General features: G+C 45.4%; 1 protein-coding gene across 1 annotated transcript; it reads left to right on the top strand.

Moving 5' to 3' along the window:
- Positions 1–204: 204 nt before the first annotated feature.
- LOC125279296 (cytosolic sulfotransferase 3-like) lies at positions 205–26,172 on the top strand (the record flags this gene model as incomplete). Its single annotated transcript, XM_048208804.1, has 6 exons — positions 205–388; positions 17,638–17,738; positions 24,769–24,895; positions 25,106–25,203; positions 25,295–25,469; positions 25,555–26,172. Coding segments are annotated over 6 exons (798 nt in total), but the record flags the coding sequence as incomplete, so codon positions are not given.
- Between the last annotated feature and the right edge of the window lie 459 nt (positions 26,173–26,631).

The following is a 26,631-nucleotide window of genomic DNA, read 5'->3' on the forward strand; positions in this document are numbered from 1 at the left end:
AAAAAGCTTTTTTCAAAATAATTTAACTTTTTTATGTACAACAAAAAATTGTATCATCATGTGTAACCAAAAATTCCAGACCTGCAGTTGATACTAATTTTATCAATTACAAGACTAAGATTTTAGACACATATTGTAACGTATAGTAGTAGTACTGATGATGTTCTAGCAGTACTACTGATATAATTTTATGTAGGCTAACTTTTATCTTGTTATCATTGTCTTTCTAAGGGTTTTCTACTCTCCCATGTTCTTCTAGGTACCACCTGGGTTTCGTATATTCTTGACCTTCTGTATTTTGGTAAGAATGCTCCAGAGCGCCAGACTTCCCAGCCTATCTATATGAGAGTGCCATTTCTGGAGTCATGTTTCCAAGTGATACCATCAGGTCAGAGAACACAGAATAATGAGAGTTCACACTGAATTCATAATGTGTGTTTTTTATTATTATTATTATTATTATTATCAATGACTGTCTTATTTTATGTTCCTTTAATTCTTGCTATGCCATTTTCCACATTTTAAAGATGTGCATTGATAAAGATGCATCATGGATTCTGTTTTCCACATATTCTGCAATTTATATACTGTGACAGATTGATTTAAATCATCTGCTTTGTAAGATGCAAAGGTAAAATTTAATGTTATCTCTGCGTTTCGAAAATCAGAGCCAGTTCTCTGTATTCCTTCAGAAATACATACAGTGCCTGTAAGACAAAGGTTCCCTGAGCACATGCTGAGGTCCTCTGCTGGTTTTGCTGTACACATTATGCTGCATTGACTGTAAATATACAAATCTAGCATTGATAATTTTACTATATTAATTGTGGTAATTAAGCATCAAGGCAAAAATATTCCCATTTTTATTTATTTTTTGACCACTGTATTCAAAATCTAATGGACTACTTGAGCAACTTCTTCATTGTTCTATATAGTACAAATCAGGCAGTTCCAGGAAAAAGTATTCATGTATTTCCCCACTAACCTGTGGGAAATCCAGTGCTGGTCTTCTTATAAAATTGAGGGGTATATTAATATTAAATTGGATAGGTGCGAAACAGCAGGCAGTTGGTCAGAACTGATTGAGATGGGTTTTAATGTGTGGTTCTGAAACAATTGAACAAAAAGGATAAACTAACTAATATATATACAGGTGTTTCATAAACATATACATAATTGAATATTAGACAGTATTAAGTCAATATCAATAACATTAATAAATCATTGCTAAACCATATTGAGTGAGAGAATATTCTGTACATGTCCACAAGAGGTCACTATTAGCGCATAATTGCCCTTTAACAGGGCATGTGCATGTGACAAGCAGCTGGTCACTGCAGGTTAATAATCAATAGTGCTTACATTCAACAATAATGAGATGTACAAAGTATACACAAGCATCTTACATCAACATAACAGAATACACCAAATCAAGCAGGGAATACAAACTGTATGTGCTAACTTGCTACTTCCATAACATGAGAATAAGCAGCCGTTCTCTTAACAATAAACAGGAAATACAGACAATAAGCACTTACTTTACTTGCACGCACACTGTAACCCAATATTAACTTGCATTCTGTGATGATAGAGCATTGATGATTGAGTTAGAATGCAGCCCCCGATCTCGTCGGACTCAACCATCTGAGCCTGGAAACTGTAACTCTGCCTACTGGCCAAAGGGCATGGGGAAGTTGGGTATCAACAATCATGACCACGTCCCTGATCTCTAGTGACTTCCTCTCTGTCTTCCACTTCTGGCGGGCTTGGAGACTGGGTAAAAAGTACTTTAGGAAATGTCTCCAGAAGTGCTCTGCAAGCAGTTGGGTGTGGCGTCAACATCGGCGACTAAGGACCTTGGAATCTTGGTAGACTACTTGAGGAAAGGATGTGTCTCGGTGACCGATCAGGAAACAGTACGGGGTGATTGGTTCAGGGTCGGTGACATCCAAGGAGATATACCCAATGGGCTCAAACTGTCACTGAGGAAGTGTTGAGAACAGTCCTCTTTGAGGTTATAGGTATTCTCAACACTTCCTCAGTGACAGTTTGAGCCCCGATGGTCAATCTTAGGGCTGTCTTGAATGAGTGGATCTCCCTCTCCCAGCAACCGCCGAAGTGGGGGGCGCTTCGAGGATTGTAAATGAACTTGATCTGATGACTGGCGAGGTGACTCTGTAGCTCATTTTGGAGGGTGGCAAAAGAGTCATTTAATTCACGTTCCCCACCCTTAAAATTGGTGCCTCGGTCGCATAATAGCTCATATGGTTTCCCTTGTCGGGCTATGTACCGTCGCAGGGCCATCAGGAATGAGTCAGAGTAGATACTGGTGAGAAGGTTGAGATGTGCTGCCCTGGTAGTCATACATTTAATGACTATGCCCCACCTCTTCTCATTACAGCGCCCAATCTTAATCAAGAAGGGGCCGAAACAGTCCATACCAGTTGAATAGAAGGCTGGACAGAAGTATCTCTGTCTGGTGAGGGGCAGATTGGCCAGGAGGGGGATTTCTGGACATCCTCTCCATTTTCTACACTCTGCACACTGACGCTGGTGCCGACGGACGGCTTCACAGCCCCTTAGGATCCTGTATGTCCTTCTGATTTTGGCAAACAAAAACTCTGTTCCGGGATGATGCAGCCTTTCATCATAATCCTTGATGATTAGCTTGGTGGTTGGATGTCGTTGGTCAAGGACAACTGGATGTACAGCATCTGCTTCTAGTACCTCACGATGGCGTAGATTGCCTCCTACTTGGATCAGTCCAGTAGCAGCATCCAACTCAGGGGAGAGTGAAGCCAGTCTGTTTGAGGCTAACACTGGTTTTCCTGACTTCAGAAGTCTTAGCTCATCAGGAAAGGACTCGGCTTGAGCTTGGCAGAGGACTACTTGTCAGATGTCTCTTTGGAGATCAGCACTGGAGGTGTAGGCTGCCCCATGAAGCTTCTGCCCATAGGCAATCAGGGACTCTGATAGTGTGTCGTAGCATTGCGGCTCAAGTGGGGGTGCAGTTGTGGTCACTAACCCAGAGAAAGCTGACTGTCTTAATTCACAGATTGGCTCTTCAAGCAGTAAGGGAGGCTGTTCGGGCCAACTATCTCGTGGCAGCTTGAAGAATTCCGGTCCCTGGCTTCATTGGCTCCCAGTGGAGAGGTTTTGAAGAGGCTTGCCTTGAGTGATATCGTCCGCTGGGTTGTCTGCTGATCTGACATAGCACCAGGTGGTGGACACCGTCATCTCCTGGATATCTGCCAACTGTGTTCCTACAAACAACTTGTAACGACATGAGTGGGAGGTCAGCCATGTGAGCACACTGGTGGATTCTGACCAGTCTTATGGAGCGAATCAGAATCGTGAGCTCTGTAGTTAATAGCTGGGAAAGCTGAGCTCCATTGAGAGCAGCACACAGCTCTAAGTGGGGTATAGACAGTCACTTGTGGGGGGCAACGCGGGATCTGGCAGCGATAAAGGCAACTTCTACTCTACCCTCTCTGTCTTCTGTCTGCAGGTAGGCCACTGAACTGTACGCCTGCTCTGATGCGTCACAGAAGATGTGGACGTTGTATCTACAGGAAGGGTGATTCATCTGTGAGCTGGCGTAGCACCTGGGCAAAAATCTTCTCTAATCCACTCAACTTCATCTCCCACTTGGACCACAAGGTAAGGAGTTCCTCAGGCAACTGTGGATCATCCCAGTCATGCTTCCTGTCCCACAAGCGCTGTACCAATATCTTTGCTTGAGTTGTGTAAGGGATGATATAACCGAGGGGGTTATATTGGCTGGCTAGTACATGGTCGATGTTGCGCATAGTCACAGTGGAACAGCGGCTAGCTTGATGCTTGTGACACAGGATGTCAGACTGACAGTGCCAATGCAGTCCGAGAGTAGACTTGTGGATGTCTTGTTGGCATTGACAAAGCCAGAAGTCACAGGTTCTGGATCTGGACTCAGAGGGGAGATGAGTAATCACTGACGGACAATTGCTGGCCCACTGTCAAAGCTCAAAGCCGCCAGAGACCAGGAGAGAATAAAGTCGATCTACTAGGTCTCTGGCCTCTCAGGGGGAGTTAAGACTATCCAGACAATTATCAACATAGAATGACTTCTCAATGACCTCTCGGACTGGATCTTCAGACTGGCTGTTGTCCATGATATGTCTCTGCTTCCTTCAGTCTAGTGATCTCGGCCTGGTAGGTGAACGCCTTATCTGGGTTCTTAAGCAGTCTCCTCTTGACACACCTAAGCTGAGGGAGAATGGCTTCTTTGGGCATGGTCAGCCGTGGCATGCTCTGCATACAAAGGAGTGGCGTGGCATACTGTATCGTCCCTTCTACTTTCACTCACGCAGTCTTCTCCTGCAGGAGTCTGACAGCTTCTTGGTTTAGCTTGGATCTCATTACTACCTTGTCACTACAGTGTGGAATCACATCTATCTGCCATAATCTCTCAACATGAGCAAACAGGTCTGCGCTGGGGAGGATAGATGTGAAGAAACACAAGTGAGCCTAGATCCTATGTTTAATTTCATGTGACGGGCCTTGAAGAGTCCAACCCATGCAGGTCTTGACTTCTGCAGGCCCAAATGATGAGACACAGGTCTTGCAAAAGGCTTTCAGAGTACATTGGGAGGCATGATGATTGCAGCCGCATCTCCAGCACCAGTTATTCTTACAAATCTGGGCCTCTTTCTGTTCCTTACTCAGCTCTTTAAAGTTGAGACATTCATTGCGGAAGTGACTGGCATTGTCGCAATAAGGGCAGTAGGTGTGTAACTTCTCTCTGTACCTGGCGGAGCTGGGCCAGGGCTCTGGAGCGGACACTCGATGTTCACTGTCTGCAGCAGGTTTCTCTGCAACCAGCAGGATGCTCGTGGATCTCCATGGAGGCTTGGGGTCGTGATGACCTTCTCTCTTCTTAGTAGGTAATGGTGGAACATATGTAATTGGTTTACTGGTGTCATCTTGGACCTGGAGCTCATACTATAACCAATCTGGGACTGTGATCCTGTGCGGGTGGACATACCTCTAAAAGCTGATTTGGAGCTCGTGGAGAAGCTTGCCTTGGAGTCTGGATATGTGTGAATCGCATTCTAATTCAGCTGCTCCCTCTGACCCCAACTGCTCCAACATACTCACTAATGAGCGTCCACGAAGGGCGAAGAACTTGAATGCCTTAACATCACCATGCTTGAGTTTGGGACCTTCCAGCACTTCAGTGATATTCCGTAGAACAAGCTTGTGGGGTTGACCATACATCTTCACAAGAGCTTGCATGGTGTCTGTATAGGGTCACACAGAATTACAGTAGGAGTCTGCTACCAGTAGGGCCTCTTCTAACACTAGATGATCAGTCAAGATCTGATACTTCAAGCGCCCGCTCACGTCTGCTGGCAGAAGGTTCTCTAGCACCACCCGTAATCTCGAAAACTCTATTTCTGGACATGGGGACAGGCAGAACTCTCTCTCGCTCGTGCAATGACGGCATCTGGGACTAGGTGTCTCATCGTTGTACTGTACAGCTGCTACAGACTGCTACATGCCTTGTCTGACATGTAGGTCAGACGACAGGTGGATCTAACTCAGGATGGGATGCCATCTCTCTGCTGCAGTTCGCCAATCTGGCTCGAAGGACCACTTGAAAGGGAAGGGGGTTCGTTGATGTATATTAATATTAACTTGGATGGGTGCAAAACACAGTAGGCAGTCGGTCAGAACTGATTGAGATGGGTTTTAATGTGTGGTTCTGTAACAACTGAACAAAATCAATTTTTGTTCAATCAACAATAAGTCACCAGGAAACTTTATATGCATGCACACTGTAACCCAATATTAACATGCACACTGATGATTGAGCCGCCGATGCAGCCGCCGATCTCTTCACTCTCTCACATGTGGAGATCCAGGTTTACATATCCCTAAATGATGTTTTATTAACAAAATTCGGGACTAATAATCTGACTAATCATCACGTCATTTCAGCCAGCTGTTAGCAGTCAGTAATCAACATATTTACCCAATCAGCATGAGTGAAAGCATATATATATAGACACAGTTGACTCACCCATATTCCTTGACAGTTTTACAGCATCTGACCTGCCCTAAATTCCCACCATGTCCGAAATTAATCTCTTTGTGTCTGATGAAGAATCTTTCGTCCTCTAGGAATCTTTGCCACAATCCTCTGGCCTTACTAGGAGCAATTACACCACCGGCAATTCATCTCGGGGGGGGGCGTCAGCCCAAACAAACGGGTCCCTGCATGCCAAGACGCTGAGGCCGTCTCTCTTCACTGCGCTCGAAACATCCACAATCTCCTTCATTGTATTTCACTTTTCACCTGTCTTCCTAGTCTTGCCCATTCTATCATTCCTGCCATAAAGAAATGGACAACAAGGCAGTCGAGCACCAAGCTCGAGTCTCGGGCAGTTCCGCCTCTCCCCGTGAAAGAACTGGCCTTCCTCCAGCATCAGGCCACTGCAGCAGGCCTTCAGCAAGCCAGTGCCGTGCCGCAGTGCAGATTCAGTCCCAGCCAACTCGCACTTTCTACCACATTGGCTCAAAGCACAGTTAAAATCCTTCTCGTGCACACAATGCACACAGCTATTCATATCCTGGCCGTCACAGAGAATGCTTTAAAGCAGACATAAGGCCGTGATATGAACTGCCCTATGAAAGCCACATTAGCCACAGCACAGCAAATAGATCGTTATTAATTTATGCACATCCATACTCGCATTTACTGCATAATTTGAGCAAATAGGTCTTTATTAATTCATCTGTACTCGCATTTAGTTCATGTGCATCCACTCTGGCTTTCTTCATAGGCAGTGACGCACGCGAAACTCTGTCATTTTTTTTTTTTTTTTTTTTTGCAAAGGTCCCTTTAGGGGCTCCATATATTACTAACGCACTTTCAAAATTTTGCTCCATTGACCAGGTTTCAGTTGATCAATGGCCCAGTCTATTTCAGTTGCCTCAAAATAGCAACGTGCCAACAATGTGCCTGAAAACACCTTGTTTTCAGACCAGCATGCCCATGGGTGCACAAAGGGCACAAATGTATTTGCTATTTAAACAACGTGGCACAGGACATAAAATGATAACTGCGTCGGGCTGAAACTAGCAAAAAACAATTGCGTCACGCCTAATGCCGCATTGTGCCGGGTGTATGATAGGGCCCTGTGTCTTTAAATTTAAATAGTGCCTTCCTGGTAATTCTTATCCCCTCTCTCTCCTTCTGTTCCCAGTATCCTCATCAGATTCCTCATCAGGGACATTAAGACAACCTGTCCTTTTGTACATCTTATTAGGGGTGTTTTCCCGCTTTTTGATTATATATTATACATATTGACTTTCTATTTGATTTTGAGAAGCTGCAAAGAGAAATGCTGTGTGTGTGGTCCAAGTATTGTCTATGTTGTGAGGCCAAAATTTCCACAAGGATAGTAAAATTAGATTTTTTAACCTTGTCGGGACAAAAATTTGTTTTCCATAAGAAAAACAGCTTATAAATCAAACAAAATGTTTTTTTTTTCAGGTACTGGAAGTGGATAAAGTAAGCAAATATAAAATTCCACTGCATATTATATTCACTGTATAAATTAAATAAATATTATTTATTATTTAGTTACAAAAGCTATTCAGTCAAGAGCAGTGAGTGATTTGTTATTTGTTGTTTGATTTAACATTAAAAACACAGGAAGCAGGAATAGATTTTTCCCGTTAAGACATGCATGATGCAGTACATATAGCCTACTGTTACACCTGCATGGTCTTTCTCGACTAATATATGTTCACTTAAGGCATAACCGACTATGTTTGCTAGGATACTCACCAAGACGGGCATGTTGACATCATTTTTGTATGTTGTATTTGTCCAATGACGCGCAAGACTTGAAAGAGAACTCAGTATTTGCGTGCTGACTGAAATCTTCTCACAGTGCGTGCGAGTTCTCGAATGATCTTGAATCTTGAATGTTTAAATTAGCAAGGTTTTAATGAGTTTAGTTTAAACACAGATAGCAACGTGCGCTGTTCAGGTCTCACCTGCGCTCGCGCGCTATCAACACCCAGGTGATGACGGCATAAATGACTGGACATTAGAGCATACGGCACTCGCAGTGAACAGTTTACAAAGAGTGACTGTTTTGTCCACGCTTTCTGATTATCGTTGTTGTAACGTTTTGCGCATCCATCGACTGATACATTATCTGAACTCTGTCTGTCTGTTTTTGTTACACACAGAAGGGGACGGAGACACAGGTAAGGTTAAGATCTTTGTTTATTAAACAACCAGAGGATGATAGGCAGAATGCAGGTGAGTGAAGGCAGGATAAGTTCGTGACTGTAGCTGTGACTGGATCTGATGTGGTTTCTTATCTTTCCCAGTGAACATGGATGCAGGTGGACGTGGAGCAGACAGAACACGATGACACTCACAGGAGACACGGAAACACTAGGAACCAAGGAGAATGCTGGAGACAGGTAAGCAGGCGTTAGAAGAGTCCTTGAGGTAAGCATAGCAGCTAGGTATGCGTTAACGAGACCGGACAGTGACTGTGCTTTTATGCTGCGGTGGTGATGAGTGCTGATGGGTGTCAGGTGTTGCTCGTTAATACTCAGGAGAGGGAGTGCGTTGTGATTGGGTGAGTGAAGAGCCTGGCGTGTCTGTGACATTACCCCCCCCTCCACGGTCCGCTCCTGAGGACCATGGACCCCGACGTCGTGGTGGTCGATCCCTGCCACGTGGAGCTGGACGCTTAGGATATCTGGCATGGAAGTCATTGAGAAGGCTGGGATCGAGAATATCATTCCTGGGAACCCATGACCGTTCTTCGGGACCGTATCCTTCCCAGTCGACTAAGTACTCCAGGTGACCACCACGGCGCCGGGAGTCCAAGATGTCGTTCACTGTGTAGGCCGCTCCATCATCCACAATCAGTGGAAGAGGGGGTTCCTCGGCTTCGCCAGGCTCTGTGGAGGGAAGAACAGAGGGATGGTGAGGTTTCAACAGTGAAACGTGGAAAACTGGGTGAATTTTTTACTCAGGAGGGAGCTGCAAGTGATAGGTGACAGGGTTGATCCTCCGAGTGATGGTGAAGGGGCAAATGAACCTAGGACTCAGCTTCCTACAGGGCAGGCGCATCCTGATGTCCCAGGTCGACAGCCAAACCTTCTGTCCTGGCTGGTAATTGGGTGCTTGGGAATGCCGAAGGTCAGCTGTCATCCTGCGCCTGCGTAGGGCCCGCTGGAGTTGGAAATGAGCTGAGTCCCAGACCCTCTCGCTCTCCTGGAGCCAGTAATCTACTGCAGGGACGTTTGATGGTTCCCCATCCCAGGTAAACAGTGGGGGTTGGTAGCCGAGTATGCATTGAAACGGAGTAAGACCAGTGGTGGACTGACGAAGAGAGTTCTGGGCATACTCGGCCCAACCCAGAAATTGGTTCCAGGAGTCCTAGTGGCAGTGACAGAAGGTACATAGGAAACGGCCGATCTCCTGAATCTTCCTCTCCGTCTGCCCGTTTGTCTGGGAATGGTAGCCAGAGGAGAGGCTTATGGTCACACCTAGGAGCTTGAAGAAGGATTTCCATACTCTGGAGGTGAATTGTGATCCACGGTCAGATAAAATATCTTCGGGCAGTCCATAACATCTGAATACATGGTTGAACATGAGCTCCGCGGTCTTCATAGCCGTTGGCAGTCCAGGCAAGGAAATTAGTCGACAGGACTTGGAGAATCGATCCACTACCACCAATACACAGGTGCAACCGTTGGAGACTGGAAGATCTGTTATAAAATCTACTCCTAGGTGTGACCAGGGGCGGTTTGGAACGGGCAGAGGTTGGAGCTTCCTGGAGGGAAGATGTCACAAGCTCTTGGAGACGGCACATTCCCGGCACCCCTGTACGTACCTCCTGACGTCGGATGCCATGTTGGGCCACCAGAAGTGCTGTTTAAGCAGCGAGAGGGTTTCATTGACCCCAAGGTGGCCAGTGCCCAATGAAGTATGCGTGGAGTGAATGAGGGGAGTGCGCCGTGTCCGTGGGATAAACTGCAATCCCTGGGGGCAACCCGGCGGGGTGTTGGTGGAGGCACTCGGCTCGGGGAGCATTTCAGCAGACCAAGTGATGGGACTGACAAAGAGTTTCTCGGGGATGATTGGCTCTGGATCATCTGAGTTTTCTTCAGGACTGTAGATACGGGACAGAGCATTGGCTTTCACGTTCTATGACCCAGGGAGGTAAGACATAGTAAATGTAACAAAATTCGTAAATAAGGAGGGAAGAGGACAGGGTCAGCGGGTGACTACTGGCTGTTTATTTTAACCAAAAACAAATAATAACAAAACAGTGTGCAGGCAGGCACAAAACAATCAAAGTAATTTCAAAGTTCACTCCAGTACAGCAGCAGACATCCAGGAGTGGGGAAACAGCCAGTAGTCCTTCTCTCTCTCGCAGGCTCCTGTTTCTCCTGGCGTTAAATACTCTCTCCACGCCAATTACTGAAACAAGAAACAGGTGTTTATCATTTGCATCTAATCCACTCAGACACCGCGCGTCTCCTCCCTCTCTCTTCCGTTGCAGATTCCGCTAAACCACGCCCCCCTTGCCACAGTAAACTTGAACCTTGTGAAGAACAGAGCCCATCTTGCTTGGCGGGGATTCAGTCTTTTAGCGTCCCGTAGATACTCAAGGTTCTTATGGTCTGTCAGAACCGTGAATGGGTGATTAGCTCCCTCGAGCCAGTGCCTCCACTCTTCCAGGGCAAGCTTGATGGCGAGAAGCTCCCGGTTCCCGATGTCGTAGTTGACCTCCGCCGGGTTGAGTTTGTGAGAGAAGAAGGTGCATGGATGGAGTTTACGGGAATTCCCCTGCTGCTGTGACAATAACGCTCCCACTCCTGTGGTTGAGGCGTCCACCTCAACGACAAAAGGGAGATCTGGATCGGGATGAGCCAGGAGGGAGCGGTCATAAAAGCTGTCTTGAGGGTGTCGAAGGCTTTCATGGCGGCTGGAGTCCAGGACAGAGACTTGGGCTTATTCTTGAGAAGACTTATGAGTGAACTGGTGATTGAACTGTAACCTTTGATGAATCTGCGGTAGAAGTTTGCAAAACCCAGGAACCTTTGTAACTCCTTCACAGATGTGGGAATGGGTCAGTCTTTGACAGCAGTTACCTTCCTCTCGTCCATGCGGACACCACTGCGATCAATGATGTAACCCAGGAACTGCACTGAGGGCCGGTGAAAGGTACACTTCTCTGCTTTGAGAAACAGATGGTAGTCCCTCAGGCATTGGAGGACCTCCACAACGTGGCGGCGATGGTCGGCCATGCTCCGGGAGTATATCAGAATGTCGTCGACGTAGACCCGGACGAACTTGTGCAGGAACTCCCGGAGCACCTCTTGCTTGAAGTCTTGGAATACGGAGGGGGCGTTGACAAGTCCATACGGCATGACGAGATATTCGTAGTGGCCAGTAGGGGTCACGAAAGCTGTTTTCCACTCGTCCCCCTCACGTATTCTGATGAGGTTGTAGGCGCTGCGGAGGTCCAACTTGGTGAACACAGTGGCGCCGCGTAGTTGTTCCAATGCTGATGGGATGAGAGGAAGTGGGTACCTGAACGGTGATTTTGTTCAAAGCTCTGTAATCGATGCAGGGCCGCAAGCCTCTGTCCTTCTTTGCCACAAAGAAAAAGCTTGAAGCAGCAGGGGAAGTAGACGGGCGGATGTAGCCTTGTGACAGAGCTTCGTTAATGTACTCCTCCATGGCCTTCTCCTCAGGGATTGATAGGGAGTATATCTTCCCTCTGGGCACTGGCTCACAGGGGATGAGGTCGATTGTGCAGTCCCATGGCCGATGAGGAGGCAGCTTGGAGGCTTCTTTTGGACAGAAGACATCACTGAAGTGAGAGTAACAGGCAGGGATGTCCGTTGAACGTTTCTCGAGTGGACTTTCCACAGAAGTAGCGCAGACTGGAATTTCTTCAGAACTTGGAAGACTTGGAACAGGAAACTCAGGAAAACAGTCATTAAAACATTGGTTACCCCACTTCAGGATTTCTCCTGTCCTCCAGGAGATGATAGGGTTGTGCTGCTCAAGCCAGGGGCACCCTAGAATCACGTCAGCCGTTGATTCCTCCAGAACCAGCAGATGGATTTCCTCTGTGTGGAGAACACCGACTTGGAAATGAAGAGGTCCCACACTGAAGCGGACTTGACGAAGAGGTTTTCCAGTTACTGAGTGGATTTGGTATATCTTCGGCGTGGTGGTGGTTTTGAGCTGGAGCTGATGACAGAGGGTTCCGGAGATGAAGTTTCCGGCTGACCCAGAATCAAGGAGCACATTGACTGGAAGGCAGAGATCAGCAGCAGTAAGGTTTACAACAATAGTGAGTGGTTTCATCTTATTCAACGTAGGCATGAGAACACTCACCATGGATCGCACTGGACGAGTGGGGCATTCAGAGATGAAATGCCCAGCACGGCCACAACAGATGCAGAGATTCTGGGTCAGCCTCCTCTGTCGCTCAGTGGGTGTAAGACATGAATATTCAACTTGCATGGGTTCGCTGGCTGGTTCTGGATGGCTGACGGATTCTGGCTGGCAGAGGATGGATGGAAATAGCAGCTGGCCCTGGTGCTCTTCGAGACACAGCTGCATACGAGTGGCGAATCTGATGAATAGCTGGATGAATTTCTCGAGCCCGATGGAATCCTCGTATGCAGCGAGATGCACCGCACACGGGGATCGAGACCTTGACGATAGGTGGTAATAAGGGCTTGTTCATTCCAACCACTTGCTGCCGCTAAGGTTCGAAACTGGAGGGCATAATCAGACACAGACATTGAACCTTGTTTCAATTGGCATAATCTCTCACCGATTGATGAATCCCAGGCTGGTTTCCCGAACACTTCTTTGAAATTATTAATGAAGCTTGACAACGACTTGACAACTGGATTTTTCTGTGTCCAGAGTGGTTCAGCCCAGTGGAGAGCTTTCCCTTTGAGTTGAGAGATTATGAAAGCCACTTTAGTGCTGTCATCGAGATATAAGTACGGTTGCATCTCCAGGACCAGCGAGCACTGCAGAAGGAATCCGTTGCAGTCCTCTGCCGAGCCAGTGAAGGGCGCCGGTTTGGCCATGGGACTGGTGACCGCAACGGGTGAAGGAGATGCAGCGCTGAAAGCGGAAGTGGTCGCTGGAGGTGCCGGAGTGGAAGTGCTGGTTAGAGTGCGACAAAGTGCATTGACCAGGTCTTGAAATGGATCCGGATGGCTCATCTTGGTTGTTGACGGTGTGGGTCTGGTCTTCTGTTACACACAGAAGGGGACGGAGACACAGGTAAGGTTAAGATCTTTGTTTATTAAACAACCAGAGGATGATAGGCAGAATGCAGGTGAGTGAAGGCAGGATAAGTTCGTGACTGTAGCTGTGACTGGATCTGATGTGGTTTCTTATCTTTCCCAGTGAACATGGATGCAGGCGGACGTGGAGCAGACAGAACACGATGACACTCACAGGAGACACAGAAACACTAGGAGCCAAGGAGAACGCTGGAGACAGGTAAGCAGGCGTTAGAAGAGTCCTTGAGGTAAGCATAGCAGGTAGGTATGCGTTAACAAGACCGGACAGTGACTGTGTGCTCTGGAGTGTCTTTTATGCTGCGGTGGTGATGAGTGCTGATGGGTGTCAGGTGTTACTCGTTAATACTCAGGAGAGGGAGTGCGTTGTGATTGGGTGAGTGAAGAGCCTGGCGTGTCTGTGACAGATTTCCACGTTGCTATTTATAATATATTATTATAATATATAATATTATTATATTATAATATTAGCCGATAGATGCGTCGTCATTCGAGATGGACCGCGGTGCAAGTGCATGCCGAACTGTAGGTGGAGAACGGTACGGTTCGATTTTTTACCGAGAACTGTTGCACCCCTAGTGCAAGTAGTCCATTGGCTCAAACTTTTTAAGTGTGAATGGGCTTGATGCTTATATGCATAATGTAATCTGGATTGTGATTCATTATACCCAGCATAGTTTTGTTCTGTGAGGTCCATTAACGTTATAAACAAATGAGAGTGTTGAGGCTTTTTATTGAACTGTAGGAGCCAGTACTCTTAAGTGACATTAAATTGTTAACATTACCCGTATGAATGCTTCAAATATTGTTTATTTACTTGTAGTGATTTTTACTTTGTCCATCCAAGGACGTGAAGTAAAATAGGGATTGGTACTCAAGTCATCGCTGACGTTGTGATTTTTGGATCACGCGTCTCTTAAGGTGTGGTTATCAGATGTACATCAGATGACCACTTCCCCCTCTAGTTCAGGGCACCAGTCAAGGTCTTTTACCTTGGTGGTATGAGAACACTCTCAACAGGGGCTTTTCATTCATTTAGAGTTAACATAAAGTGGTCAGCTGATTTATTTGAAAGATTGGTGATATTGCTAACTTGTAGAACCTCTTCTGTATTATCAGCACAAGGAAGACACAAGTGTAATAAAATAAATTTTATTAAAGGGCACCTATTATGCCCCTTTTTACAAGATGTAATATTGGTCTTGGGTGTCCCCAGAATATATTTGTGAAGTTTCAGCACAAAATACCCCACAGTTAATTTATTATAACCATTTGAAAATGTCATTTTTGGGGCCTGTTTTAAAAAGAGCTGTTTTGGTGTGTACCACCTTAAATATAAATGAGCTGCATATCCCCGCCCTGCCTTTGGATGAGGGCGTAACTTGCATACCTATGGCAATAAACAGTCGGTAGAAGCAGAATGGCTGAGAGTGAGAGACCCGCTGTTTTGTATGGCATTCAGCCGTACATGTTTGAACCGGAATCAGACCCAGATGATGAAGAGACTCCGGCAGAAGAAACACAATTGAGAATGGAGCAGGACGTCTCTGAATGGTTATTTGATACATTTATGTACTTATAGAGTTTTAATCGCGTCCCCTTTGCAATTATGGATGTGCAACACACACACACACACACTGTGATAACGTTCGCGCATTTTTTTGAAACTACAAACACAAATACTGTGATAACGTTTGCTAAGTACAAACTAAATTATATTTACACACTATACAAACAAGGTTTAAATTATATACACAGACATTCTACGACTACGACAACAACTTTAGACGCATTTGTTATTGAATTGGCTGACATCGACTGAAATGACTATTTGCTCAAAAAACATTAAATACACTTACTTCTTCTGGAGGTGACGTTGGATCGCGAACAGTAGGCAACGATCCACACTTGAGGATTAACTTTGAAGCAAGACCTGCTTTGAATTGATCCTCGTTCTCAAAACAGTCAGTCAAAAAATGATTCGCACAAACATAAACGTATTTTGGAATTTTGAGTGGCGCCTTTCCTTCGTAAATAAAATCCATCCACTGCGTTTTCAGTGGCTCTGATGTCGGAAGTAAGTGAAAACTACTATGTTCATTATTACATCCCACAACAGAACACTTATGTTTCTTAGGAGACATTACCGGCTGTCGTTGAAACAATGGAGGATGGCTGACAGATCACCGAGGGCGGGGTCTATGCCAAAACCAGATTGTCAATCAAACCACGTGGGTGGGGCTTAGCGCAATTCTACGTCACAGTGAGAGCAATCTTAGAACAGGGCGTTCTGAGACAGTGCTTATGAATTATTGAGAAACCACTGGGTGGATTTTTCTCATTCTAGGGTGGTTTTGCTCACACACTGCCAACACACATTTATGGTCAAACACCATGTAAAAGTGAATTTTGCATAATAGGTGCCCTTTAACAAAAAGATAAACAAGAATAACTAACACAACTACTAAATGAATACCATGAATGATAAAGGAATAAAGTGCATAAGATACATAGAATAAGTTGGGTGTGGCTATGGAAGAGTTACGTTATCTCATGGAAAGGTAAACTGTTTCTCTGAAAATGATAAGGTGGAGAACCTTATTATGCACCAAACAAATAAATAAAAGATTATTTGTTATTAACTAACATCAGCAACAGTATATTACATCTAATGGGAATTAGGAAATTATATACTGATAATATACAACAATGCCAAGGTCTCTGGAAAGAGATTTGATTAAGTGATACCTTGTTCCACTTGTTTGAGTCCGATGACGGTGACGTCTTCCACTGGTTGTGCTGGGTGACAATGCAGTGGGGAGAGGAGCCAGAATCTGTTTCAACAGTCTTGAACACGAAGCTCTGTGGGATGCTGATCTCCTGGAGCACCAAAGGGTCCTAAAATCTGGAACACGGAGATGAGGCCCTGGCGTAGGTGCAGAAGGTCCTTAACAATCTGGAACATGCAGACGAAGGTACCTTGAAGTGAAGGTTTGCTCTCCTGAGCTTAACCTTGTTGCAGATGTCGTTACTGTCTCGCTGGACGGAAACTTTGAACGTAGTGTTTGTTAACGTCTCTTTCCTCAAAAGCTGGAGGCTTAGAACGTGGTCGTCTCTGTTGCTGCCTCACAAGCTGTAGACTCAGATCATGGGATCTGTTGTTGTCTCTCTGGATGGACCAGAGGCTCAGAACGGTGTTGTGTCTGTTAATGTCTGTCCCCGTGCAAGACAGACTCAGAACCGTGTATCTGTTGTGTCTTTCCCCTTTGACGGGCAGACTCAGAACAGTATATCTGTTAATGTCTTACTCCTCACAGGGTTAAGACCCAGAATGGTGTATCTGTTATGTCTTCCGCGATGGGAGACTCAGAACAAGTGTCTGTTGAAAGGGTACCTTTAACCCTTTCCGATGAGGAGGAGATTGCATTTTGGCGCTTCTCCATTCGAGTGCTGTGATTGGCTGCTGGCATCAGAGGGGACACCCATAGTGTGGCCCACCGTTTTCTCCCCTGTGGAACTCATTTGCATAAAGCACAAAGTTGGAAGTCTTTACAGTGTCTTTAAAGTTTACCAATGCATTTCTCACTTTCCAAACCACCACCAGAATACCGTTGGCAATAAACAAAAAAGAGACTAAAAAAAAGAGACTCTAAACAAAAAGAAACTAAACATGATGGAAAAAGATTGAACTGTCATTCAATTGTACATTAACAGCTGAATTTGTATCAGATGTTGCACTACAAATGGCTGTTACTGAGAATACTTATTTCTGTGAATAAGTATGAAATGGATGTGTAGTTTGCATCAGTTCTAAGGTTTTCAAACATAGTTTTGAATGGATTTGGATGGATCTTTGTGATCTCTCTTTGTTTCACCCATTGCTGCTAAGGTCCCAAGGAATTTTTATGGCAGTCTCTGGCCAACCTTAGAAAAGTAGTCTCTAGATGGGTGAAGGGCAGAAACTGCCTGTGGACCAATGAGAAGTCCTGTCCTTCCCAGGCTTGGTACAAGAGGTCTTCTTCCTGTCCTCTCAGAGAGGTCTGGATGTTGTCCTTACATCTTTATTTGATGGCGTTGGACAGTTTGTTTGTGTTAGTCCACCAAGATCCAATCAAAATGTAGCAAACCTTTGTCCGCTGTTACGGACAGAGAGGGGCCCGGCCATAAACTGGGCCCTAGAATGTGCTGTTCACTACATACTGTATATCTTTGTTTAACCACAATGACAACTAGGACACTTTTAATTTGGACCCACATTTTATTTTTCACTTTCAGGGACAGAGCTGGCTGATAATCTGCCCACTTATCCTCGCCTCATCAAAACTCATTTGCCTATTCAGCTTGTGCCCAAGTCCTTCTGGGAGCAGAACTCAAGGGTAAAGTGTATGAGCTCTTTTCTCTCTGTAAAGTGATGTAGGTGGCAATATGTAATGAATTTATCATAGTATAATTTGAATCTCATACTAACAAACTTAAAGGGTCATGAAACCCCCCTGTTTTAGCCTGGTCGTTCACACCTCTGAGCTGGAAAAGCTCTGTAAAAATGGGCATGTAAAACTCTGGAAAAGTGGGAGTGTAGGGGGGTGGGGGGAGAACAACCAATAAAACACAGACATACAACACACTCATTATACATAACAATGAATATTAATATATGAGCACGGAGAAAATAACAACAAACTCCCAAGCACAAGGGAGAAATGCGAAAGGATATTTAAAAGGGCTAATAATAATTTCATTACATTTACGAGCATACAGTCGCATGATAAACGACACGCAGTTTAATACAGAAAGAATAAAGACATAGTTTAATTTTTGTCCTTTCTCTAAGTCTTTTGTTCATCAGAATAATCATGTCATCGCGTTCACATACACGTTTCAGTGTCCAGTTTGCACGTATATATTTCATTTGAAGAAGACATGATGAAATATGTGTGCATACACCGTGCTGGTTCATGTTTGGTGCAGGAGAATATGTGAAATATGTCTATAAAAACGTATGTATATAAACACGGATACTTTATGCTCTATAATCCATGTAGCTAGTGTTGTTAAACTCATCACGGAGCTCCACGCTGAAATCGATCATATGCCCGCTCCGCGGTGACATTTGAATTATCCGCTGTAATGCGATCTCATGTGAACATATTTTCCATTTGTGCTGGTAGATCACAGCAAAACAATCCACATGCACCCAAACTTCTACTCTGGTCGTGTTGTAGGGAAAAGTATTTTTATTGTAGCACTGAGGAAACAAACACAACTATACGACCCATGTCTCTGAATGATTACAGAGACAGAGGCGAGAGAAGTGATACTTCCTCATGCATAATACCGCAATTATAATCTTATGCATACTACAGCACAGTGATTGGATTGAATGAGCTTTAAGTCATGAATAAATGCATGACCCCAGATTCACAGCTAAGGAACGTGATTTAAATGAAGGAATATTCATAGAACTAGGGCTGTCACAATATTAGATTTTTCACACCATGGCTATTGTGGCCAAAAGAATTCACAATATCGATATATCACGATATCTATAGAATCCTTGGGGAGGGTGTATCAGCCTAAATTAATTAAACTGATTCGTTCAAAACACGGATTCAGTCAGTATAACATACTCAGTTACGAACGTAACCTCGGTTCCCTGAGATACAGAACGAGTACTGCTTATAGGGAAAGGTCTCCTTTTTCCCCGTTACTGAAGCCTTTTTCAATAGCGCAGTGTAACTGCAGCATCATTGGTTCACTAATGAGAAGTTGTTGAACCAATGACGGCGTGGCGTAGCTGCACGAGCCTATGGCGACAAAGAGCGTGAAGAAGCCCGCCAAAATGGGCGGGGCTTATAGCTGGGCTTAAGCGGGCATTTCGCAATGGGATTTCAGGTCATTCGACTGAAACGATGACACTGAAGCCGCAGCCTCGTGGCAAGGCAAATAACGCAGTACTCGTTCCGTATCTCAGGGAACCGAGGTTAAGTTCGTAACCGAGTACGTTCCCTTTCGATACTTCACTCGTACTGCGTATGGGGAATGAATTCAACCGCGCCGTGCCACAGCAGGGAATGACTGGACTCATCTTGGAGACCGCAAGGCCGAAGCCATCGAACCCATGTTACACTTGCAAAAGGGAAGCTAACTCCCGAAATGGCATGAGGTGGAGCTCGACCGAGGCCGCTGTATCATACAGAGAGGACCTGAGCTTGTAAGGTCGGGATATCCAAGTTCTGACAAAAGTGGACGGCGAGGACCAGCCGGCCGCCTCACAGATGTCTTTAATAGAGACTCCACTGGACCAGGCCCACGAGGAAGCCATTCCTCTAGTGGAGTGGGCTCTGACTCCTATGGGGCAGTCAAGGCCCAAAGAGGAGTAACAGAGAGCAATAGTGTTGACTATCGAATGCGAAAGACGTTGCTTTGAGACCGAAGACCATTTGGTGCGGCCGCCAAAGAAGATAAAGAGCTGATTGGATTGCCGGAACGGCTGTGATCGCTCAGTGTAGATCCTCAATGCCGTAACAGGGCAGAGTAATTCCAACTCTCGCTCATCTGACGAGGGAGGCAGCGCTGAGAGGGAAATGACCTGTGCTCTGAACAGGGTCGAGGGCACTTTAGGGACGTAGCCATGTCTGGGTTTTAAATGACTTTGGGGTCGTTGGGCCCAAATTCAAGGCATGCAGGGCTCACGGAGAGGGCCTGCAAGTCGCCGACACGCTTGACCGATGCTAATGCAAGTAGCAGAACAGTTTTGAGCGTTAGGGGCCTGAGGTCAGCTGAACGCAGTGGCTCAAAGAGCTCTGAGGACCGTAGAGAGGTCCCAGGTGGGAATAGTGAGAGGACGAGGGGGATTTAATCGCCTAGCGCCTCTCAGGAAACGCACCACAAGGCTGTTTCGACCCACTGACTGGCCAGCAACGGAAGCGTGGAACGCTGCGATGGCTGCTACGTATACTTTGAGCTTTGAAGGGGTGAGACCCTTATCTAAGCGCTCCTGGAGGAATGACAGTATCAGGGATACGTTGCACTCCACGGGGTCTTCGTTGCATGCTGAGCACCAGTCAACAAAGACCGACCATTTCTGAGCGTAAAGGCATCTTGTGAACGGGGCTCTCGCCTGAGAGATGGTATTTAGCACATCCCCGGGGAGGTTCACAGGCTCCCATCGAGGGACCAGAGGTGCAGAGCCCAGAGTTCTGGCTGAGGGTGCCAGATTGTCCTGTTCACCTGAGAGAGGAGGTCCAGTCTCATGGGAATCGGCCATGGGGCTTCCGTGGAAAGCCTGAACAGCTCTGAGGACCAAACTTGGCTCCTCCAGAGTGGGGCCACCAGGAGGACTCCGTGCTTGTCTTCCCTGACTTGTCTGATGACCTGAGGGATCAGAGCGATCAGGGGAAAAGCATAAAGGAGGCGGCTGGGCCAATCGTGGGCCAGTGCATCTTCCTCCTTCGAAAAATAGATTGGGCAGTGAGAGTTGTCTTCTGAGACGAAGAGGTCTATCTCTGCCCTCCCGAAGATCTCCCAGATAGTGAGAACTATCTGGGGGTGGAGCGTCCACTCGTCTGAGTGGACGTTGCTCCGAGATAGCATATCTGCTCCCAGATTCGTTCTTCCTGGTATGTGTGTCGCCCTGAGTGACTGCAACCTGGGTAATGGCCATTCCAAAAGGCGCTTGGCCAGTGCGCATAAGCGGCTGGACGAAAGACCGCCCTGGTGATTTATGTAAGACACCACTGTCATGCTGTCCGACTGGACTAGGACGTGTCTAAAAAGACTGTCTTGTCCACATCCTTAATTTCGGTCAGGTTGAGCCAGAGATGGCGCTCAAGCACAGCCAAGATGGCCATGGACCATCTGATGGCCTGGGCTGTAGCTTTCCTGGCACTCAGGGCCAAATCCGTGGCGCTGCGGAGGTTGCGAAAGGCAGGTGCGTCGATTCCAGACTCGTCCAGGGAGCGGAGTAGTTTATCTTGGAACACCTGGAGGATAGCCATGGTGTGCAGCGCTGAGGCAGCCTGGCCCGCAGAAGTATATGCTCTGCCGGGATGAGGTGAGCCGCCTCTGCCTCGTCCACGGGCGGTAAGTTCTCGTAGCCCTTTTCTAGGGAGCCATCAACCGAAGTGAGAGCTGACTGATGTGTAGTATGTAAGCGGGCCGAGTAGGGTACGTGTCACGACTTAGTTAGCTCATTGTGAACTTCGGGGAAGAACGGCACAGAGCGTTGGAGGGGGGCCTGGCAACGTCCCGGCAGGAACCACTCATCCAGTCTACAACACGTTGGCTCTTCAGGTGGCACTCTACCCCGCTGTCTCTTCCTAGCCGGCTCGCGGGAGGAAGAAGACGGGAGGGTGCAAGCGGCGGGACCGCCTTCAGTGAAGAAGGCGATCCGCGAGTGCAGAGAGGCGAGACTCATGTTCTCGCAGTGAGAACATGAGGTCCCGGTAAGCGCAGCCTCTGCGTAGGGCTTGCCCAGGCAGCCGACGCACTTACCGTGCCCGTCATCATCATGCAGAGGGGCTCAGCATGTGCCACAAGTGTGGCGCGGCATTTGCAACAACGCCGCTGCCGTAAAAACGGCGTTTGTGGGGCTGCTGAAAGCTCTTTTAGAACGGCGAGAGCCGCTGGAAGCTCTTTTAGAGGGGTGTGAACCGCTGGGAAAAGCTCTTTTAGAGCGGTGATAAACCGTGGGAAAAATGCTCTATTAGATGCGCCGGATGGCGGCAGGAGATGCGCTGAGAGGCGGCCGGAAGCGGGCGGCAGGTGGCTCGAGAGCGGCACTCGAGGCGGCAGTTTGCGGCAGTCTCCTCATGAGACCACAAGCCGAAGGCTGGCCTGCCCTCACATCTGTTGAGAGCACCGTCCTTCTGAACACCGCATGTAGGAGTACTCCATGACTGAACCAAACAGGGTTCGTCCAGGGTTCGTCCAGGGTTTCAGAGCTGCCAGACAGGCCTGATTGACCCTGATACGCAGGCGGCCATACCGCCAAGCGTGAGGAGGGACCCGATACTTTAACCAGTATTGCAGAGGCCGCATCCGTAGAAGGCCGAGCTGCAGAACTGGGGAGGCGGAAGCCATCAACCCTAGCATCCTCTGGAAAAACTTCAGAGGGAGGTAGGCTTTGTTCCTGACTGAAGCCGCGAGCTGCTGAATAGCCAGGGCGCGCTCTGGCGAGACTACAGCCGGCATACGTACGGAGTCGAAAACTGGACCCAGGAACTTGATACGTTGGCTGGGGAGCAGTGAGCTCTTGGCAAAGTTGACCCTGAGTCCCAGGCACTCCAGGTGGCTGAGGAGCACGGATCTGTGATGTTCTAGCTCGGCTCGCGACTGGGCAAGAATCAGGCAGTCATCGAGATAATTCAGAACCCGGAAGCGGGAAGCGGGCGGCTCAAGAGCGGTGCTCGAGGCGGCAGTCTGCGAGGGCACTGGCGCTGTCTTCGTCTGGCGAACTCAGCTCAGTCATGGAGAACTGAAATCCCATGGCGAAATGCCCGCTTATATAGCTATAAGCCCCGCCATTTTAGCATTATGTCGCCATATGCTCGCACAGCTAGTGAACCAATGACGCTGCAGTTACACTGCGCTATTGAAAAAGGCTTCAGTAATGGGGAAAAAGGAGACCTTTCCCCATACGCAGTACGAGTGAAGTATCAAAAGGGAACAAAAACTTTTCTCTCTGTTGCACGGGGACTCTGCTGTTCCTAATTTGAAATTTTCGTTGGCGAAATAAAGAAAAAAACAAACAATATAACAATATTGTGTCTAAAATGTAACTCACATTGTTCATTTTATTCATTTATAAGTTGATGCATGCATGGCTACATCACGCCGAGTAAAGAAAACACGGTACTTACTAAAAGAATCACCCTTTATTTAAATATATGAACACAGACAATCGCTGTTAACAGGTTAATATAACATTTCCCATTCCATGACTGGTAAAATAATCGCAACTTACTCTCTGTAAAATGGCATAATCCGCAGGGTGATGGACACAGAGGTGGGTAAAAAGTTGGTGGTGTTGCCACCCTACGACTGTCGCTAGGCAAATTCTGCAAATTGGGCTGTTTTCTTGGAAGCCGAAAAACTCCCATACTGTTGAGCATACTTTTTTCGGGTGTGGACAGAGCCTCTCGCTCTCCCGACATGGTTCTTCTTCTTCTATAGCTGCACACACTGGGTCTTCTTCTTGTTTGACAGGTGTCAGTGTTAAGGTGCAATACTGCCACCTGAGAGGTCAACCAGGTACTGGCGCTGGAGTATTTACATATCATGATATCATAAGCGTCCTATTCATTTTAAATTTTGTGGTTGTCACACCCTAAATTAACACGATATCGATATTTCATGCTTTGAATATCATGATTATCATGAATACCAGTATATTGCGACACCCTTACATAGAACAATGACAAATGAAAGAAAAATACAGATCTGGTGGCTCTGTGCATTTTGCTGGCATGGTGTGGATCCACTTGTCCCCTTCACATCAATGCAGCATTGTTGAGCAATTACCTTAATCCTACGATGGAACACCTTTATCCTGATGTAAGTGATCTCTTCTGTTATGACAATGAGGTAACACAAGATAACAAGAGCACTCACTGAATGGTTTTATGACAATGAAAAAAAATGTGAATCATATGCTATGGCATATGATCTCAACCAGTCCCCGGATCTCAATCCAGTTGAACACCTATGGGAAGTTTTAAACCGATGTGTAAAGACAGCACCATCACCACAATCAAAACATAAAATGAGGAAACATCCTTTTGAAAAATGGTGTTACCTCCCTCCAATAGAGTTCCAGAGACTTGCAGAATCTGTGCCAAGGTGAAGCTGTTCTGGCAGCATGTGGTGGGCCAAACATCGATGTGTTAGATCACAGTTTACCCAAACATTTTGTCATCATTTCAACTTATGTTGTTCCAAACCTGTATGAGTTTCTTTCTTCTGTTGAACACAAAAGAAGATATTTTAAAGAATGTTGGTAACAGTTGATGCACCCATTGACATCCATAGTATTTTTATGGAAGTCAATGGGTGCTGTCAACTGTCTGGTTACTGACATTCTTTAAAATATCTTCTTTTGTGTATCTTCTTTAATGACAAAATTTTCATTTTTGGGTGAAAAATGAAATCTCAATCTTCTCTAACATAAGTGACCTAGGTTTTGTCTGTGTTTGATATGTTGCTATGTTCCAAACGCATTTTGTCAAGTGAAGTGAACTTTAACAGATACTGTGTGCTCAGTTAGTAGGGAGCAATGAACCCTGCATGGGGACCCATTGGATTGAAACACAACTTAATTCCCTCTATTTAAGACAGCATTGGTTGTGTAATTAAGATAATGTAATACAAATCTTCTTTCTTATCATAATTTTTGTCCACTCATTCCAGATTGTGTATGTAGCTCGGAATGCCAAAGACAATGCTGTTTCCTATTTTCATTTTGATCGAATGAATATGGGAGAACCTGAACCAGGAGACTGGAACACCTTCTTACAGAAATTTTTGGACGGAAAGAGTAAGTAAAATATTTTGTACAGTAATGAAATTAAATCATATTAGTCAATTGCAATGGGTATAACTAAAGAACCATTTTAATGTCAGGAAATTATATTAAATTATTTTATTAAAACATGTTTTATAAATCATTTGGGGAGTAAAAAGGTCAAATGTCTCTAGATGAATCAACAAATTTACAACTGAGTAATTGTTTTAATATGGCCCTTAGATGTGTTTGGTCCTTGGTTCGACCATGTTAGTGGATGGTGGGAGAAGAAACAGACATATTCTAACTTGCTCTACTTGTTCTATGAAGATTTGGTGGAAGTAAGTTCAGTTCATAATGTGACATTTTTATGATGCATACTGTAAAATCAACATTAAAGTTAAAGTTAGTGTTTTTCCACATCTTACTCAGGACACTGGACGTGAAGTGGAACGTTTGTGTTCCTTTTTGGGTTTGTCTACTTCAGCTGAAGAGAGGGAGAAAATAACAAAAGGGGTACAGTTTGACGCCATGAAACAGAACAAGATGACCAACTATTCCACACTCCCAGTCATGGACTTCAAGATCTCACCCTTCATGCGGAAAGGTTAATAAACCAATTATCTAATTTAGACTTATAAATTCTGTCCTTTCATTTGCTTTTATCTTCTATTTGTTTTGTGTTCCAAAAGGTAAAGTTGGAGACTGGAAAAATCACTTCACTGTGGCACAAAATGAACAGTTTGATGAGATCTACAAACAGAAGATGAAGAATACCAAAGTCAAGTTCCGCACTGTGATTTAATACTTGAGTTCTGGACCTTGCACCAGAATTATCACTAAATTGTCAGAATATTTTATATTATAAGCATTTTTCCAATTATAAGATATGTTTGTGCAATGTAATGTGCAACAAAGACAACTATACTGTAAGAGCAACATTTATTAGCTGATTTCAGCAAAAAGTTGTAATGTTTTTATACGTTGTGAAAGAACACATAAGAATTTATGATTTTTAGTTCTATTTTTCCCATTTAAATAACGCTTTTACCTATATATTGTGAAAATGAATATATTGATCTTAAATTTACCAAGCACTAATGCAGTGCTTTTTTAAATGATTAAAGTTTTGTGAAAGTCATGTGGGGAGTAAGATAACTCAGTGGGTAAACTGACACTTCAATTAAAATGCTTATAAATATATATATAGAGAGAGAGAGAGAGAGAGAGAGAGAGAGAGAAAGAAAGAGAGAGAGAGAGCATACAGTATGATGGTGATAACACTTTGTTTTATTCAAAAGCAAACTTGACCACAAAAATACATAGATACATAAATATAGATACGGGGGACTACCACAATCTGTCACGGCCTTACTCAACCATCATAAATCATCTCTTTAAAATGCTGAAAGTGTGCCTGACAGTATACCATGTGTAGGGTTGTGCCTGGTTAAAATGCTCTTATTTGAGCATCATTTGATGAGTTACTACTGCTTTAATCAATAATTACAACAGGTTTCAGATGTACCATGCAAACAGTTGAAAAGAAAGATAATAATTTAATTAAAATATATATGTCACAGCACTATACAAGCACATACAGTGCCCTCCACAAATATTGGCACCCATAGTAAATAGGAGCAAAGGTGGCTGTGAAAATAAATCTGCATTGTTTATCCTTTTGATCTTTCATTCAAAAAATTCACAAAATTCTAACCTTTCTTCAAAGTAAAACAATTGAAAGTGGGGGGAAACTCACATTATGAAAT

This window comes from Megalobrama amblycephala, linkage group LG12 (genome assembly GCF_018812025.1).
Source record: "Megalobrama amblycephala isolate DHTTF-2021 linkage group LG12, ASM1881202v1, whole genome shotgun sequence".
Lineage (NCBI taxonomy): Eukaryota > Metazoa > Chordata > Actinopteri > Cypriniformes > Xenocyprididae > Megalobrama > Megalobrama amblycephala.